The sequence below is a fragment of the Xiphias gladius genome, chromosome 15 (genome assembly GCF_016859285.1).
Source record: "Xiphias gladius isolate SHS-SW01 ecotype Sanya breed wild chromosome 15, ASM1685928v1, whole genome shotgun sequence".
Lineage (NCBI taxonomy): Eukaryota > Metazoa > Chordata > Actinopteri > Istiophoriformes > Xiphiidae > Xiphias > Xiphias gladius.
Genome location: NC_053414.1, coordinates 19664845 through 19683494, shown reverse-complemented (window position 1 = coordinate 19683494; position 18650 = coordinate 19664845). Strand labels below are relative to the sequence as shown.

The 18650-nt window shown below is 40.2% G+C and overlaps 2 protein-coding genes across 5 annotated transcripts; both read right to left on the bottom strand.

The window, feature by feature from the left end:
• Window positions 1-214: 214 nt before the first annotated feature.
• Window positions 215-5554, bottom strand: LOC120800610. Of its 3 annotated transcripts, none has more exons than XM_040146838.1 (5): window positions 4781-5554; window positions 4326-4679; window positions 2872-3267; window positions 1712-1815; window positions 215-1261 (listed from the first exon to the last, which is right to left on the bottom strand). In XM_040146838.1, exons 1-5 carry the CDS (start codon window positions 4887-4889, stop codon window positions 1058-1060), a joined length of 1167 nt encoding a protein of 388 aa, XP_040002772.1. In that variant the 5' UTR covers window positions 4890-5554; the 3' UTR covers window positions 215-1057. The 3 variants fall into 3 exon arrangements, with proteins under 3 accessions (XP_040002772.1, XP_040002773.1, XP_040002771.1); XM_040146839.1 differs by having other exon boundaries at window positions 5309-5552; XM_040146837.1 differs by having other exon boundaries at window positions 4326-4872.
• A 4600-nt stretch (window positions 5555-10154) lies between these two features.
• On the bottom strand, window positions 10155-17437 carry znf207b (zinc finger protein 207, b). Of its 2 annotated transcripts, XM_040146769.1 has the most exons (11): window positions 17215-17437; window positions 16245-16371; window positions 15942-16080; window positions 15392-15577; window positions 14541-14616; window positions 14296-14357; window positions 13838-13977; window positions 13297-13395; window positions 12189-12440; window positions 11656-11812; window positions 10155-10943 (listed from the first exon to the last, which is right to left on the bottom strand). In XM_040146769.1, the coding sequence occupies exons 1-11, from the start codon at window positions 17253-17255 to the stop codon at window positions 10792-10794; spliced, it is 1431 nt and encodes a 476-aa protein (XP_040002703.1). In that variant the 5' UTR covers window positions 17256-17437; the 3' UTR covers window positions 10155-10791. The 2 variants fall into 2 exon arrangements, with proteins under 2 accessions (XP_040002703.1, XP_040002704.1); XM_040146770.1 differs by lacking the exon at window positions 13297-13395 and having other exon boundaries at window positions 10792-10943; window positions 17215-17436.
• Between the last annotated feature and the right edge of the window lie 1213 nt (window positions 17438-18650).

The window sequence follows — 18650 nt, the reverse complement described above, 5'->3', positions numbered from 1 at the left end:
AATTTTCTTGGCTGTAACTGGATTTCATTTTCTTTTAAAAAAAAATGGATTCTTAGTTTGCTTCACTTATGACTTAGAATAATTTCAAAGTAATTTTAATGCATAAAAGATAAGTCCAATAGATTACATTAGGGGTGGGCCGTGACAATGTATACTGCGAGACAAGAAATTTGTCATCCCTTTTAATATCGCTGAGAAAATCAGTGAGCATGAATTCTTGGAAATATTTGATTTTTATTTGATTTTAGCAATGTGATAAAGTACTTTGATTTGCCAGGTACTTAAAGGTCCCCTTTTGACCCCTAGTGGCGCTATGGAGTAATATTTTTAAGGCCATCTACGAGAGAGAAACGGAGAGGGCTTCAGGAATTTTGAGTTATTTATTTTTTTTACAAGTTATAATTATGCTTTCATGTCAGCTAGTGTGTCAGCTTCTTCTCTAGAAGCGGAAACAGCTGATCAGTCGTGAATTAAATATTCACTCCATCAGAACTTATTTGGGAAAGGTGTTTCCATCTCCCATTAAGCACATTAATTCTTTTTTGAAAAAGGCCAAACCACCTCATGTGAGTGTAAAACCTTTTTCACGCAATTGAGGAAGTTTTTTCAAATTTTGCCTTTACTATCAACCTCCAAACACAGCTGGTGAATATAAACATAACTAATAACTTAAACATAACTTTTTTTTAAACAAAATCCCACAAGGCACCCTTAATTTGCTGAAATTACCAAAAACAGACATTCCTGTCCGGTTATTTTCCATTAACAATTTCTCAATTGATTTTCAAGAAGTTTCACATCAATATATATATTGACATTGTGATATAAAATTTTGTGATGATATATATCTTATCCATATTGACCACCCCATTGCCAGCAGTTATTACAGTCCAATTAATAAGAAAAAAAGAAAAACAATGAGAATCTTAGCCGTAAAAATGTGTTGAAGAGACTTCAGAGAGCTAATTTCAGAGTTCGGTGTCTCACAGGCAGGTGAGTAGGGAAGTAGATCTAGTTCATTATGCTGGTGAGGTGGTCTAATATTTCATTTCTGAGACTAAGTCCTGGGACAGAGGGCCCCACTCGGGCTTTCATAATGGTTTTCAGGACAGGATTTCGTAATAGGGCAGTTTCTGTACTCGGAAGACTCTGTTTCCGCCAGGTGATGAGGGGCCTGTTTTTGGGTGAGAGGCTTCATCCTGGCCATCTCCTCGTAGATGGGAGCCTGATGTTGTGACTTGACACCGTGGCTTGCTCTGCCCTGACATTCGAGACAGAAGGAGGAAAAAAAAAAAAAAAAAATCAGTGACAGGAACAAACAAAGTGAATGCATATTCTCGATTTCCTGTGTTAAAATCAGAGTTTGTCATTTTCTCTCAAGGCAACATCCTCACTAGGAAGTTCTTACTAGGTCTACTTGTCATTGACATGTTTAAGTTACTTGAAAAAAAACACTAGTTCAGTACGACAATAAACTTATTAAAACTAAACAATATCATAGAATAATAGTCTCACTACCTTCCTTACTGAACTAAAAAAAAACATGCTGACAGTAACAAGTGACAGCAGCAAGTTATGAAACTAGTGTGGTTTTTGTGGTGAGCTGCAGAGGAACTCTCTGGCCTGCTTAACAAGCAGGTGCTAATACAGTTATATTTTCCTCCCTGTTCTTTCTTCAAAGCAGCACAGCAGAAGCTACGAGACAACTCACTTTATAAACTGCCACGAATCCAATGAGGACGAGGAGGAGAGCGGCTACAGCTGAGGACAGAGCGTACAGCAGAGCGGAGTAGCCGGAGCAGCTGCAATGGCCACCTGTGGAGAAGCAGAGAGGGAGAGAAATGTTAAGAGCAGAGCGCCAGCTTCGCTGCTGCAGTAGCGCACAAACACTCAGGGCCACGGCGTCCTTTGGGGAACCAAAGTGACACCATCCAGCTTCCCTATTGCACTACACTCCCATCTGTGACACTGCGCTGCTCAAATATTCATACGTGTGTGTGTTACGTGAGGATCAACAGCTGAGCACCCAAAACACCTCATGCATAGGCACATAAACAGCACTTAGCATCAAACAGGTCTGATTAGTCCGATATTATCAGGACACAATAGCGGTTTGGTTTGCTAAGTGGAAGTGGGAGATTTTAGATCTCAAACAGACTCGCCGATAATCTCCGATAAATTCCAATAATCTATTTTCTATGGTTGATGTATGAGTCAACCTCCTTAATTATATACTGTATCTCATTATTTTATAGTCTACAGTTGTGATATTCTACATTTGTCTTTTTGTCAACGAATCCCAATCCCATGAAAAACAGAAAACCGCCAGGCTAAATCCTTTCCTAAAACGTTCGGCCACTCAAACCGGAGTAAATTGTGCATTTGTCTTTCCGGCTGTGGCTTAGATTAATACCCATTTGGTGTGCTGCTGAGTATTTACAGCAGCAGGACGTCTGTATGTACATGCAAATTTTCACTGTAACGAGGGAACCTGTCACCCAGAGGAACAGTGCAGCTCACTGATGTGTTTTTAATACTTTTTGGAAAACAACAGAGCTCTATGGCTATGCTTATATAATAAAACTTAATTGTTAGTCTAGTTGCATTTTTAAGCGTATAATAATATTTTAGATATATATTCCAATGACAATAGATCAAAAATTTCGCCTTTTATTGATGTAGATTGCCTGATGTGCAAACACCCAGCAAAAAAAAAAACGGGAGAACTGCTATTGTGAGACTTTTTTGTGAGTGTTAAAGAACGTAAGTGTTCCACAATACTTACACCAACTCTGATCAAATTTTTAAAGACCTCACAACAACAATAGTTTAGGCAACCTGGTGATCAAGTCCTGCTGCGAGGTGACCCACCTTGCACAGAAACAAAGAGCACTCGTCTCCCTAGACCGCTGCTGGTGTCAGACCTGCCGCGCACAAGCAACTGGCAGCTGTACAGGGCACTGTCGTCTGGCTGCAGCTGCTGCAGGGTGAGATTGTAGGTGATGCCACCAGGGCCGGGCGCCGAGGACAGCCGGACCCTCTCAGTACGGAACTGAGAGGAGGAGGAGGAGGAGGAGGAAGGAGGGCTGCTGCCGCCGTGATGATGCTTTGAGTGGTACAACATCTCCACAGGAGCCCGGCCCCTCTGCCGCTTCAGAATCACCCCCTCCACGGCCAAGCCTTCCCCGTTTGGGGGGAGACAGGGGAGTATGGCTGAGCCCCCGGCACATGTCTCTACCAACCCTATGTCCACCGACCCAAGGCCATCTCCAGAGAGGAAAGGGGGAAAAAAACGGATGTAACGGACAGGGGCACCATCAGATTCTGAGATTAAACAGTGGGGGATATATATATATAAATTTTTTTTTTTTTTTTTAAATTTGAGAGCATTTTTACTTCCAGAAAATCTCTAAAGCCCATGTTGTTTTGATAATCAAAATATGTTTTAGGTTAGAAACCACCGAGTTACTAAGGGGAGTTCTCAAATTTATTATGTAGAGTATTGAAAGCGGTGGCATTACTGTGCATGTAAACGTACACAGATAGGAGCAACTGAATGCAACTTTTGAAATCAATGGACAAATAAATATATGTACAGTATTTTTCGGATCTGGCACTGTGTAATAATAATGTGGACATTTGTGGCCAGGCTATTTTGACGGCAAAAGATTTTTTTTAAAAATTACTGATCAGAGTCAGTCAAGATGAGCAAGTGCCGTGTGTCAAATGAGGAAAGACAAACAGGTTAGATTTCAAGATCAGACGTTCAGATCTGTGTTGAACTGAGAGACCATGTAAGGAGTTTCAGCTGTTCAGGGTGGAAACCCTTCATGATACTATTTTAAATACGGCATTCTTTATACGACTGATTAATGTTGAATGAAACATTTATCAACAAAATATCAGTAACACATCATTGATAAAGGGAACTTTTAGGTTGCCAAGCTGTGATGTTGGTGTATATCATCCTCCAGCATAATATACTTCATTATGTCTTTCGTAATCTCTTTAATTCATCAGGAAGAGCCTCTTATGGTCGATTCGACCACTGTCTCTATGGCTGCAGGGCATCTAGACCATATTTTTTTATTAACAAATTATTAAATTATAAATGAACAAGGTATACTGTATCAGACACTGGCGCTTGGCGGGGGCACTGGTGCTGAGGAGACAACCCCACCAGACACACTCCCCCCCCCGTGGATAAGGGGGCCGCTGTTTCCACCTGGGTCTTTTTTTATGTTTGTGGTAACGTTCAATCTGCCGTGCGCGAGGAACGGGGGACAGAGCGGGCCGCGGGCCATGGGAAAAACGGCAGCACTCACCGGCCGTAACGAGGAGGAAGAACTCCGACTCCCCCTGCACCCGTTCGTCCTCGGAGGAAGGGTTGTTCACGACGAACTCGCAGTGGTAGCGGTCCGTGTCACTGGCCCTCAGCCGGGCGACGGTCACGTTCAGAGAGTGGCTGCCCGGGTCTCCGCTGACGCTCAGGCGGCCCCGGTCGTCGTCGTTGCCCACACTAAAGTCGCTCTCGGTGTACATGAACAGCACGTCGCTCGGGTGCCGCAGGCTTCGCTTCAGGTAGACGCCGAAGGGCGCGGGGTGTCTCTGCGCCACCGCACAAGGGAAGACGACAGAGTCCCCCTCGTGCCTCTCCAGGAGCCGCAGGTCACCGCGCACTTGGTAGAAACAAAGAGAAATGCGACACATGCGGCACTGCTGGGTGCTAGAATCCGGACCCCCCCGTATGTGGCCCAGAGGAAAAAAAGCGATTGTATACCTAGTTGAAAGAACTGCACGCGTTTCGAAGGGAAAGTTACACTTCTGTTGCTGTTTGAGAAACATTTTGCAGCTAATTGGTGTGGTAGGGTAGAGGGCAACAAAAACATGACTAATCCTGTATGTAAAGATTCAACCTGTCTGAAAAAATTTCAAATATACTGTGCTTAAAAAAAAAAAAATTAATTAAAAAAAAATTAAATCTAAAGACAAATTGGGAATTGTGCCCCCACCAACTTCTTAAAATCATATTTAATAATCTTCCTACCAAACATTCAACATATATGAGGTGGACAAAGCAACAGTGGAATCCACTATGATACCACTACAAACCTTGACCTAAAATGACCGGGTAAATTAATTTGATATCCCAATGTCATAGTGACACGTAAGTGTTCCTGTTATTTCCAGCCCGTTGAAGAAATTGGCTCCCAATGATTTCCCCCAGAGATGACTACAGTCCTCAGCCCTAAGTACAATTCACAGTGAACGTTGGAAAGCAGATGACAGGGCCACCAGCAGAACTTACCAAGACCAGTTTGGGTGTTGAACAGAGTCCACAGACAAGCCAGGTACTGGATCCCGGTCATCTTTGACAACGCTAGGAGACGCTAATTAAGATCCTGAGGGAAGTCAGTGATGTATACCATAACAGCACAGATACAAGAACTCAAAATGTTAGGGTAACTGTAAATGAAACCAAGAGGAACTCCATGAAGCTCCACCTTCAAACCTCAAGGCGCACACAAGAGGAAGCACACACTAGCCAATGATGGATCAGCTTCTTCTAAGGCCATATGGTAAACAATTAAAAATGTAACCATAAACCACGGCTGAGACAGAAATCTTAAAATCAGATTAGCAATCATCTATCGAGCATCAGCAGCACAGCAACAATCAGTCTGTACATTTAGTTCCTTGAAAATCCAGGTTTTCGTTTGGAATTCAGCTACAACTGGCAGTCTGACACAAGCTCAATTAGTTTAATTCTGGTTTTTTTTAGATTTTTTGAGAAAAACTTTCCATACACAAAATATTTTTGCATATTCCAGAGGAAATGATGCCGACTGCCATTGTCTGAACAGGACGTGTCTGCTTTTTAATGATAATCAGTGGGCAGCTAACTCTAAAAAATCCCTCCCGACTGAAGGGTCTGCCCCCATGACAGAGCTAGACTATTAACAAATGTGAACTTCAGGCTTGACTACACAAAGACTTGACAACAAAAACATTCAAGTCTCAAGTACTGACTTGGTAAAATCATACTAAGAAAACACCATTGGATGCGCCTCGCAGCTTTTATATTGATTTTTTGGGCCTATTCATCGAAAAAAAGATCTCAGCCATAAAAAAAAACAAAAAACTATTAAATGCTATAAAACTTTTCACAGAGGAACGATTGGAGCAACAAATAACTTTTTCAATGTACATATGCACGAGTCATTTTTTGTGATAGACTTGAAAATGATCTTTTAGCAGTTCTGAAAGGAAAATGTTCAAATGTTTTGCCATTTTAAGGGTCAGCAAAAAGAGACTTAAGAAGACTTGCAATTTGTTTTTCAATATTTGTGACTTGACTTTGACTTGAGACCTATTCTGGGAGACTTGAAACATGAGACTTCTAAGAGACTTATACAACTCTGAATAATGGATATCTGGAGGCGTCTGTAAAGTAGCTGGATTTCCCGTTTTGTTTTTGAAGACATTTTGCCACTCACCCAAGAGGCTTCATCATTTCTGACTGGTGGGGGGTTCTGGGCATTTTAACCTTGTTCAAACACTGAAGTTTAGACATAAGAAAAAGTTATAAATGAAAAACAAATGACAGTAAATTATTGACCGTGATAACGACATAACACAATTTGAATGCAAAATAAGAAATGGAAATAAGATGGTAAAGGGCACAAATTTAGGGTGAATATACAGGAAGGTGCAAAACTGCAGAAGCATAAACAATGCACCTCCATTATTCATCTTTAAAATACACACGCGTTGGGAATTTTCAATTACTTTAAGTTGGATTCTAAAAGTACATGTAGTGGGCAATGCTTATCACTGAAACAGATGGTTTGCTCTTTTATCGTTGTAAAATAGTCTCCATGCAACACACAACTAGCTCTTAAGAAACTACTGTTGCACTCGTCCGACAGGAAACCACAATTAAGGTTTTTTAATTATTGTTTACTGAATGATATAGTTTAAAAAGAGTGCCAAGAGTCTGAGAGGCTGCAGCTTATGGATACTTTTGATTGTCTAAACTTCTGTTTGCCAATGGCTGTCGGTGAATGCATGCGTAAAGCTTCGTCAACATTTCTTGTCGGACATGAATTCTTTGAAGCAAAATATATGCCCTCACTGGGGCTTCTAACCACAAATTCAGGTTTACGAAACGTATGACTAATTCTGAGAAATGTATGCAAAATGTTCTAAGAGGTGAAGGAAGAGACAAAATTAATACATGCAAATGCAATCATAAAGTCGAGACTTTGATTTTCATCTTATTAATTTTATCTTATTAATTTTATTACTTTTTATACCAACAAAATCTGCTTATCACTGGTTCAACCAGGCTCCATACGCCATCTTACTGGTATCCTCAAACAGAAATTGAAGTACATACTGTAAACAATATCAAATGTACCAGACTGATGTGTAATACCACAGATTTTCTCAGGGTTATTCTGGATTTATTCCTTTGGATCAGTGGGCCTTTTGTACACCCATGTAAGGGACATTCAACATTTGCCACTAGGTGGTGCAGTGGATTCTGAATGTCAACACACAGAGCACATGAATGTGTTGGGACTTTTAACCCAACAAAGGAAGAAAAGACAAGTGGCACAATAATAATGTAATTATTTTTATTTAAAATAATAGTAATAATCAAACATGAATCTGACACGGTGATTTGTCACATTTCATTCAAATGTGAAGCCATTTATTTGAAATCTAATACATTAATACTTTGTCCTCATCGGTTCCAACTTGGTCAAAAATTTAAAGGGTCATGTCATGCAAATTACAAAGACAAAAAAATATCCTTCCTACTAGTGGTGAACAGTTAATATGCATAATGAATATTTTAGTTTTATTTGTACAGCTTTTGATATCTGTTTATTCCTCAATGTTAAAATACAACTGAGGTTAATAGATATTTGTGGTGCTCACTGCATGGAAAAACTGAATTTAAAAAATTCAACTGCAAAATAACTTTATAGACACAATGTCCATTTTCATTGGAACAACTTTTTTGAAAAATAGTCCCTATGAAAACTGTAAATTGTACATTTCATTATGGCAAAACACATTCTGGAAAGTAATGTGGCAGTTTAATTTTTTAAATGTACCTTTTATACTTTGTGAGCTGCAAAATCAAAATTCCTTTCACCTCAGTGATTTTACACATTAAAATCAGTTGCTCATCACAACTACTACTACACAGCGGTGGAATACCCACTTAAGAGGTCAAGAGCCAAGAAGGTTGGGAACCACTGTGCAAGATACCACTAGAGAAAAACAATTTTCTTTCTCATTAGGGTGAGCTGAACCTTTAACATAAAGGACCCCCAAACTCACACAGCCTCTAAGCCCATTGCTGACTACTTACCATGTTGTCCATTTCATACCAAACAGGAGAAGACCATACAAATTCAATATTTAAATATCATTGCCCAAGTCTTTGTACCCTTTGATAACTAAAATGGAATGAACATGTCATGTAAGGCTTACTCTTCCATCTCTTTAACACAACACCTACAGTACATACAAGTCTTCAATTATCTTTTAAATGTTTAAAAGATACTTTAAACACATTATGTAATACAAAGCCTAGCATCCAGTTGAACAGGACAGACTCACACTGTAATAAACATCAGGTACTTACTGGGTTTAACTGACCTGTCATGCCAGCTGAGTTGGTTTTAAGGCTGAAAAGCTGATATGGATGGGCTACAGACAACAAAAACAAATACAAAGCAGTAAGTGATAATGGCCAGAGGAAAAACTTGTGCCACACTAAATACCTATGAGTACCTGTTGCACCATGTTTTGTTTTTTTTTTAATCCATGTGCGCAATACAGGCTCAAATTTGTGCACCTGCCATCTACGTCTTTGCACAAACAGCCGTGTTTATTCTCTAAGAATGCTTTTTGTACAGTAGTCTCAAACACAGATGTTTGCAGATGACACTGACTGATTTGAAACTTTTAGAGTCGGGGGGGGGGGGACAACCAACAATACAAACTAGCACTGCAGTAAATACCAATCTAACAAAGCAGTTCTTGAAACCGTCACAGGTATTTACTTACTCTCATTCTTATGTCGCAACCTGAAGTACTGTTTAGCAGTGTAATGTTAGGTTTCTATCAGTGCTGGTGGGGGGTCTCTTTGTAACTACAGTTCCTTCTTGCTACAGCAGTTTTTCTTGTTTGGTCATTACATTTTGAAACTTTTACTTTCTACAATACATACTTTTGCAGGGATGGATGCAGTAGCAACTGAGGAAACTGCTACTGCAATTAACAACTACAGAGGCAAATTGAAACATTTACCATTTAGCAGCTTGTGTCAGCATCTGACAGTCCCCATTAGAGATTTTCCAACATAAACTTAAACAATTTACACAAGGACAAACAAATGAACTTGATAACCACTGAATTACTGATACATCCTTTGCAATCACTATGTGGTAAGGGGAAAGCCTAAAAAAACAAAATCTCCAGCATGGTACTTCAAATGATTGTAAAGCCTTAATCTACTTCACAATCTCAAACACTGACTATTGAGCTTCACAAAATTGGAATTTAAAACACAGAGCTACTGTATTGTTGGGTTTGTTGTTTTGCTTGCCCCCTGTAGTGCATAGAGGCATGATTATGACTTATGGCAAACACTACCATTAAAGCATTCATGCATGTTTGATGACTGGTATATATGTGCAGGGGGGAGGGGAGAAAAGATTTATCAGGAATGAAGTTTAGTTTCTCTTTTTACCACTGTGCAGCTGTACTATATCTACAAGTATCATAATTTAATCTGCATTTATTTCAAATCATACCAGGGGTAACATGCAGTATTTGGAACCAGGAGTTGGCCAACATCTTGGTTTTGGGCTGGTGGTACACAATATTTTAGTACACTTATTTCACTGTTTCTGAAATGATGTAAGGCAATTTCTTTTGTACTTTTATATCCAGTCTTTTATTAAAACAATGTAAGGTTAACTCCACAAAAGCAGATGATGGCGAACTTGGTGTTTGAATACCTTATTTTCTATCAATACCTGATGAAATCCTGTAGTTTAACAGAGCCATAGATACAACCACCAGTACAAACCTTTATGACTCACCTCCACGTACGTCAGGACAAACCAGCATTGGATTTCAAGATGGATTTTATTACAACAGATTCATAAAACATTACAAAGGATGCATACAGGTACCCTTTTAAGCAGGAAATATTAAAACAAACCTGAAATAAGAATAAAGCTAGAGACTGATGAGTCATGGATTTGTAACCCTACTCAGTTGGAATCATCTTCATTACTGAGACCCTCACCAACCAAGGTTGGGGACGCAAGTCCAACAGCACCTAAGCGTGCTGTGAGGGCCTCAATCACTATACCAAAGAAATAAACATAAAAAAATGAATCAAATCAAATTACAAGAGAAACTTGCCTTTGTAAGGGGTTGGTACGTTCATGTAACTCCAGCAGCTTCAAAAGAAATATGAATTTTACCACACTTCACTTCTATAAACCTGAGTGAAACCTATGGGAAAAAAATATATATCCTCACATGTAATCAACCACGAAATAACTGTCAGGAACTTATGTGGTGTTTGGCTGTTTTCCAATATAGATGTTACATTTAATGTCCATGTGCTCTAACAGATAATGTTTGTCTTCACCACCACTGGTCTTACTGCTCTTTGCTTGCAGCTAGGTTTGAAAAAGCACAAGGATGAGAGAAAGGTTTTAACCTCAAACCTAATGTGGTGGCTGCTTTGCTGCTTCAGTAGCGTCCAGCCGGAGACATGACGGGCGGCCTCATGCCCATGGGAGGGCCTCCCTGGTAAGGGGGCACCATAGGAGGACCCTGCCCATATGGAGGCATCCCTCCTGGCATGTAGCTTGGCATGCCCTGAGGAGGAGCACCATACTGACCTGCAGAGGGAACACAGACCAAAATGTGTAAATGCTGCAGTTCTTACAGATTCAACAGATGTCACTTGAAGTGCATCTTATGTAAATTAATGTTGATGTGTTCTGTATTTAAAGTAACTGAAGAGCAACCTAACACACTGCTTTGGCTTGAACACGTGCCCTTGACATAACCAAAAAAAAATGTATTCACTTAAAGATGCACACCCCCGTCCCCCTGCAAGTGACGTTGCTTTGTACTTGTAGAGAATGGTATTCATTGGAACTTCTGTTCATCTCAAAAGACAAGGACCACAATCAACTCAGAGAATAAGTAGCAGTGCATGTGATTTGATAGCTCAAAAGGGTGGACTTAATGTAAAGTTGCTCTTTAAAATCATTTAGCTTTAAGTAAGAGTTTTACTTTTCCTGGTTCTGCAACAGATTTAAATAAGAGGGTCAATACCACTCTCACGTGTACAGTTAGCTTCGCTTAGCATAAAAAGTAGAAATGGGGAAACCTCTACAGTCTCTCATTCTGAATGTAACTAAATGAGCCTCAATCAGTGAGCTTTAGGAGGTGCCGGCAGGCAGATTTAGTCATCTTCAGACAGAGCCAGGCTAGTTATTTCCAGTCTTTCCAGTCTCCCTCTCAAAATATCAAACCATTGCTTTAAAGAACATCTTATAAAAAGGTATTTTTCACAGACTGATTTCCTATCAAACATTTTCTTACCATGCATGGGATGCCTCATGCCAGGCTGCTGTGGTGGCATGCCTTGCTGTGGGGGCATTATGCTGCCCACAGCCGCCACTGGGGGAGCAGCCGCATGGGCCTGACCCGGCCTGGGTATAAGACGCTGGTAACGGGACAACTGGGCCTTCATCTCCTCCTGTTGGCAGGAAAAACACACAAAGCAAATATTCAGACTAAAGAAACACTGGTATGCCCCTTACAGTGCAAAGATAATTGCTCACAAAAATGATGAAGAATTGGGTACCAATGTTGGCGTGCCCTGATTTCAGACTGAGGATATTCAAGTTCAGAATCATCCTTTAATGTAACCACAAAACAGAAACTACCAAGTAAGAGTAAAGATATACAATCTAAATGCTCAATTTAATATTTGGCAGATATTCAATATATATATAATTTCGTGATGAAAATTGTTGCAACAACCCATTATCTTCTATCACCTAATATACTATTATATGTATCAGTCATTACTTACTGTGAAAAGGGCAAAATAGAAAGCTCAAGCAACTTACCAGTGAGATATCCTCATCAGGGTGGATCAACTTACTAGTTGCACTCGTGGTGGTGAGGGTGGCAGGCTTACTGGTCACTGTGGCTGGGGGTTTGGCCACAGTGCTGCTAGAGGGGTTAGAAGAAGAAGAAGTGGAAGAGGAAGAGGAGACAGAGGGTTGGGTGTAGGCAGGGAATGTTGCTTTGGGAGGGTCGGAGGAGGCGGCTGTACTGAGGGAGTTTGAAGCTGCAGCTCCTGAAGCACTCTGCTGGGCCTGTGCAAAAACACAATCCAGGTAAATGACTGATAAAAAAGGAGTTCAAACCTTTACAAAATTCAAAAACTTTAAATAAAACAAAACAGTCAATATACAATATATACTTTTTTGACAATCATTACGAAACAAATTAGAATTAATTAGAAACATAAACCTAACATTCAATTTAAAATGTTTGCATTTTGCAAACAATCCAAGGTACATTTCTATTCATGATTTGGTCAATCTGAATCTAGCCAAATAGTATTAGGATTCCACTTTAAATGTGGAAACTAAAAACCCATTTGACGTGTGAATAACATGATCCCAATAACATTAATTTATGTGTCTTTTTAATTGGAGGAACAAAATCGTATGTTACATGTAGACATTTTTACTTTTAACTGAGTTGAAACATTGCATTAAATGAGCTAAATCCTTTGAATCGACATAGCAAATATATTATTAGAGGAAACATAAATCCTCAGATACACATATGACCAATCTACATCTTAAGAGGTCATTTCAAAGCATGATGAGTAGTTTTTGCAGAATTCATGCTCCAGAGGTTAGGAGGGGTGGATGATGCATACTGAAATCCATGTAAATTCCCCTGTTATGCCTCATTCGGTGTTAATCAAATAAAGCACATGCACAGTAATAAAGCTCACAGACAAAAAGTATGCCAGTTCTTGCCAGGGATAATTATCCTCCGACACCAACATTTTGGCCAACGTGCTAATTTTGATGCACAAGTAGGCAAATACGGTTAGTAATCAGCCTAGTTTACAACTTTAGAATTTACAGGCAGAGTTAATAAATAAGCAACATGCAGCTGCCACAGTCCAAGTCAAAGTCCTGTCTGTGAGCGTACTTGTGGCGTGTTAGGAAAGGGAGGCTGGGAGGAGGCAGACTGAAGGTCTGCAGGTGCAGAGGAAACGGCTGCTGTGCTGCTGTGAACACCAGAGCCCATCTGCAGCATGGTGGAAAGGAGATCACAGCATTGGCATGTAATATGTCCAAAGAATCTATCAAAACTCAATTACGAGAACAAAATGTACTCTATAATAGTGACACTGATTTAAAAAAAATTAAGTGGGAATGAGAAAGTCAGAAACAGTGGAACAGCAGACTATGTAGGGAGAGGACATGAGACATCAGAAATTAGAATATGTGGAAAATAAAATATGTATATAGTATTCCTGAATGATGTGTTCATATGAAACCATACAGAAGGTTTAATTACATAAAAAGTAAATTAGACTAGTAGAATTTTCTACCCTAAATAGAGAAAAGGTTTACAGAAACTAAACTGTCTATTAATATCCTGAAAAGTCTGTGTGTGTGTGTGTGTGTGTGTGTGTGTGTGTGTGTGTGTGTGTGTGTGTGTGTTTGGGGGGTTGCATAGTGCCCACCTGCGCTGCACTGGGGAAGAGCGGTTTGGTGACCGGGGGCTGGGCTGCTGGTGCTGATGGTCGACTGGGTATCGCTCCTGCTGTGGGGGCTGGGGCCATGTGGGGCATCCCTGGCCTTGGAGCCATGTGGGGTGGTATTCCTGAGAAATTAAACAGACACTTCCAATTAACAGTCTTCAATCATTACATATACAACATCTTAAAATCATGAGAGCCACCGCAGTTTAGAAATAGCTGAGTCAAATGAAGGATTTCAGACACATTTTTAAGAAATGAAAGCTAGCTTTGTACACATTACACAGCACCATGTTTAGCTACATCTGCGGTGCCAAACAGTGTATAAATACAGGCAATGTGAGTTACACTTAGAGTCGAGAAAATAGTCAAAGAAGTCAGCTGAATAGGGTTAAACTAGATAAACTGGGCGTCAAACTTTCTTATGTGTGGGCAAAGCTCACCTGGAGGAATACCAGGCATCCCTGGCATCATGGGAGGCATCATCCCTCCCATTGGCATCATCCTACAAAAGCCAATATGACCCAAAAAATTACTGATTTGACTGATAACTACAGTAAAATCTCTGTTTTACCTGTCATTTGAGCATGATCAATAAAAACAATGGATTAATAAAGAATCAAACAGAAAAATAGCACTGCATCTACAACGCTGTCATTAATCCCAGAGTTAATAAGGGAGCTCTTACCCTGGCGGCATTCCATGCATGGCAGGAGGCATGCCATGCATCATGGGAGGAACGCCTGGCATCATAGGAGGCATTCCTGTTGACATGAACCAGATACTTTCTGTTTACTAACAATTCAACACTGCATCATTTCACACGAGAAGCTCCACGCCTAAGCAACTGAACAAACCAATGAAATACATATGCAATAATCCCACAACCTCTTCAACTTGTGCTTGCTCTATCAGTTCCTTGCCCTCAAATTTTGCTACATTTTTATCAGACTGCAGGTCTGAACCTGCTGGGAATGATGAGGACTAAAGAGTTAAACCATTAACAGATTATTAAATGCAGAGATGTGATGACAATACAAATAATGTAGAGAACAGTGGGGGAGATTTGAATTTGAAGGTGTTATAAATATAAATTCTAACTCCACAAAAGAAAGAGAGCTTGCGTCCAGAACCTCAACCACCTCATTATCAGATGATGGACTAAGTCAAGGTGTTTCAAGTCTCAATCCCTAAACTGTGAGTGTTAAATTTGAAATAAGTCACAAGGGATCACAAATGATGAATGTCCATATTTATCCCCCAATCTACTTCTTTAAAGATATGATCAAGATGCCAGAACGAAGTCCTGCCATATTTGATTTTAACGTTCTTAAAGGATCGTGTGTTAGAGCCAGCCATGATTGTTCAGCTTTGAGTTTGAAAAGAGCATCAAGTTTTTTAGGTTACAAGACCCATTTGAAGACATGAGTCACGTGAATCTAAACCAAAGTGAAGTAATGAGTGTTTTTTTTTTTTAAATTTTGACAAGTTGTGTCTGAGTTGATTCCCAACCCCTGCTGTTTACTAAGAAGTCCTTGCCTTGATAACCTCCAGGAGGCATCCCAGGTGCGCCAGCCACAGGAGGCATCCCAGGCTGGGCCATTGGAGCAGCATAGCCTGCCTGGGGCTGGATAGGAGCAACCTGCTGAACTGATGGTCCTGCTTCATCATCATCATCGTCCTCATCCGAATCGTCCTGATTGTTTGATTTCTTCTTTTGGCTCTCTGAAAACAGAACAGTTATACTCATACATTCTTTCATTTGTATCAAATGTCAATTAATTCCAGGTTCTACAAAGAACTATACATTTGGTTTTAATGTAAGCACACAGCCTTCGGTAACAAATTAACTGTAGAACATACAATTAACTGAGGAATGAAGCCCCAGGATTTACCCTGCACTTAAAGCACTATGCACCACTTCCTCTCATGGTTTTTACCGCATGATAATACTACCAATTACCTGGAATCTTTATTAACGTTGTATGACCCCAATTAGACAGTACCACTATAAAATCTAAGAAAGCATTTAATTCAGTCATGTAGGATTTAGTCCATAAAAATAAGATCATTGTGCAGGGGTACAAACCTTGTGATTTCTGTTCCAATGTTCGTCTTCTTTCCTGCATGTCTTTCTCTGGAATCCCTTCCATGCCATAGATTTCCAGCTCGATGTCTGTTCTTCCAGGAATTGCATTTGGCACACTGTCAATCGTTTCTTTGTGTACCTGAAACATGTGCAAAGTGTGCCAGAGCATATTACAACCACAACCACAGTACATCCATTGCCTACTTTATCAAGGCAGCTGACAGCCCTTTTTGACTAAAGCGTTCAAGGAAATATTGAACGAAATAAACTAAACTAGGATAAATGACAAGGAAAGTCACCAACCTGCATGCAGTGAATGGCCAAGCCTGGGCCAGTGTACAACTTCTTGTGGCAAATATGACATTTAAAATGCTTTGCCTTCTGATGCTGAATGAGGATCTTTTCATCATCAAAGTCTCGATTACAGTACCTTGAAGAGGGAGTTAAGGACTGTGTTCGAAAGCCGGAAAAATTAGCATAGCAAACCACGCAACACGCAAATTCATCAAGGGAGAGAATCACATACAAGCCTCAAAATACGTAAGTATTGCTTCAAAAAAATAAGACATAGTCGCCATTCATGATAAATGGCCGGGACACCGCGAGTTATGGGGTTACACAACAGTTTGATTTAAAACAAGGTTTCAGATTCATCTGAAACGATTAGTCTATTAGCTAATCAGTTAGCAGGTCAAGGGGAGATTAATTTGTAAATATTCTGATAACTGCTTTTTTTCTGTTGTATGTCAAAAATAAACTAAATATCTATGGGGGGTTGGTCTGTTTGTCGGAATTGGGACTTCGTTTTTCACAATTTTGTGTAGTTTTATAGACAGAACGACTACTCTTTGAACATAATCGACAGATTAATCGATAATGAAAACAACTGTTTGTTGCAGTCCTAGTTTCAGACTTACTTAAACCAGCCTTAAAGCTTGAATCATAAATGCTACCCTGGATCGTCTATCCATTGCTAATTAGCTAACATCTGAGGTAGCGTTAGTTTCCACTTAGTATACCATTAATTCAAGGCTATCCGCTGCCGTGTAAATGCGCCCGACGCCAAATGTTTGGCATTACTCGTGTATAGGCTGGATAATACTTTTAAAAATGATTTTTTTTTTTTTTTAGCCGCCAAAGACCAAACAGTTGAGCTACGTTGGCTTACAAACGGCTAAACCACGGACAGGCTAGCTCAGGCCTTCCTTTTGTCAAGCTAACGTGTAGTTGGCATTTCTACGTCGGTATTTTTGTCAACCAGCGAAAAGGATACCAGCACCATGGTTTCATCTGCTTCTTCTTTTTCCGTCCCATTTCCAAGCAATACTGAGTAAGAGTTCTTACAACGCTAAACACTAGTCTTATTATCTGTTTGACAACAGCATGCTGTAGTCCCGTGACAACGCCGAAAATGGCGCTTTGCTGGAGGAAGTTAGAGACGGACGCTGCAGTCTCGCGTTAACAGAAAAACAGACGTCAGGTCACAGATACGCCCCTGGTTTGTGAGACTGGATATCAATTACCAAAATATTATAAATTGGCAAACCACTAGTCTAGGTTAGACCAACAAAGTCAAGGAGATATCTTCTGAAAGGCTTCATAGTTTTCGTCCAACCAGTCGTTATTTTACAGAAATTTAAGAAAGAACTCAATGTAAGTAGGATGCAACTGACGATTTTTTTTTCTCATCAATAAACCAATCGATTATTTTCTCCATTGATCAATTTGTCGTTTGGTCAATAATATGTGGGGAGAAAAAATGTCCATCCCAATTTCCCAGGGCCCGCGGCGACATCTTCAAATGCCGTGTTTTGACCGATAAATAGTCCAAAACCCAAACATATTGAGTTAAATATCATAGAAGACTACCGAGAACAGAAAAGATGTTAATTTGAGAGGCTGAAAACAGAGACGTTTGTCACGTTTTCTCCGAAAACTACTGTGGGGATACCCAATGTAAAGTGCCAAAAGCTTATAGTGGATTGTAGGACACGCGATAATAATCATCCTATGACGTAATACATATATACATCGGGCATGAGAGGTTCACGGGCACTCGTCTCAGAGACGATGAAAACAGGTGACAAGTAGAAGGTAGCGCAAGTATGGTAGACAACAGACTGTGATGAGATCCAGGAAGTGGGCAGGGGGAGGATCCAGCGAAGACAGTTCTTAAGACACCACTAAAAGATAACGAGTCAGATCTCTCTTGTTACCACTTTGAATGCATATGCTCTATGCTGTAACGGAGGGATCTCCGCACTTTGCAAACTGCGTAATAAAACTGAGTGCACTGTCTACAGTCGTCTCTCTCTCTGTGTTGCTTGCTGCATCAACTTGCTCGGGGAGTGGAAATAGTTACCACTCAACACTACTCAAAACAATTAATCGTTGCAGTTTAAATGTAAGCTGTACCTTTTTACAATATTGGTCCCATTGGCGCATTTATATTCACAACTGTCGTAAACAAAATGTGTTTGTTCTGGGGTTTTTTGTTTTTTGGGGTTTTTTTTTTCATTTAAAACAACAAAAACGGTCCAAGTTAGTTTTCTTACAATGATTCAAAAGGATTTTCTGACAGGCTTAAAGTCGTGCTGTTATGTGGGACCCCGCTTCGCCAGAGGTCCACGTCCAGTATGTCGCACCGAGGAAACCCGGCTCCGCTCCCTTGTGCGCTGGACTCTGCACACGGAGAGAATGACGACGTGC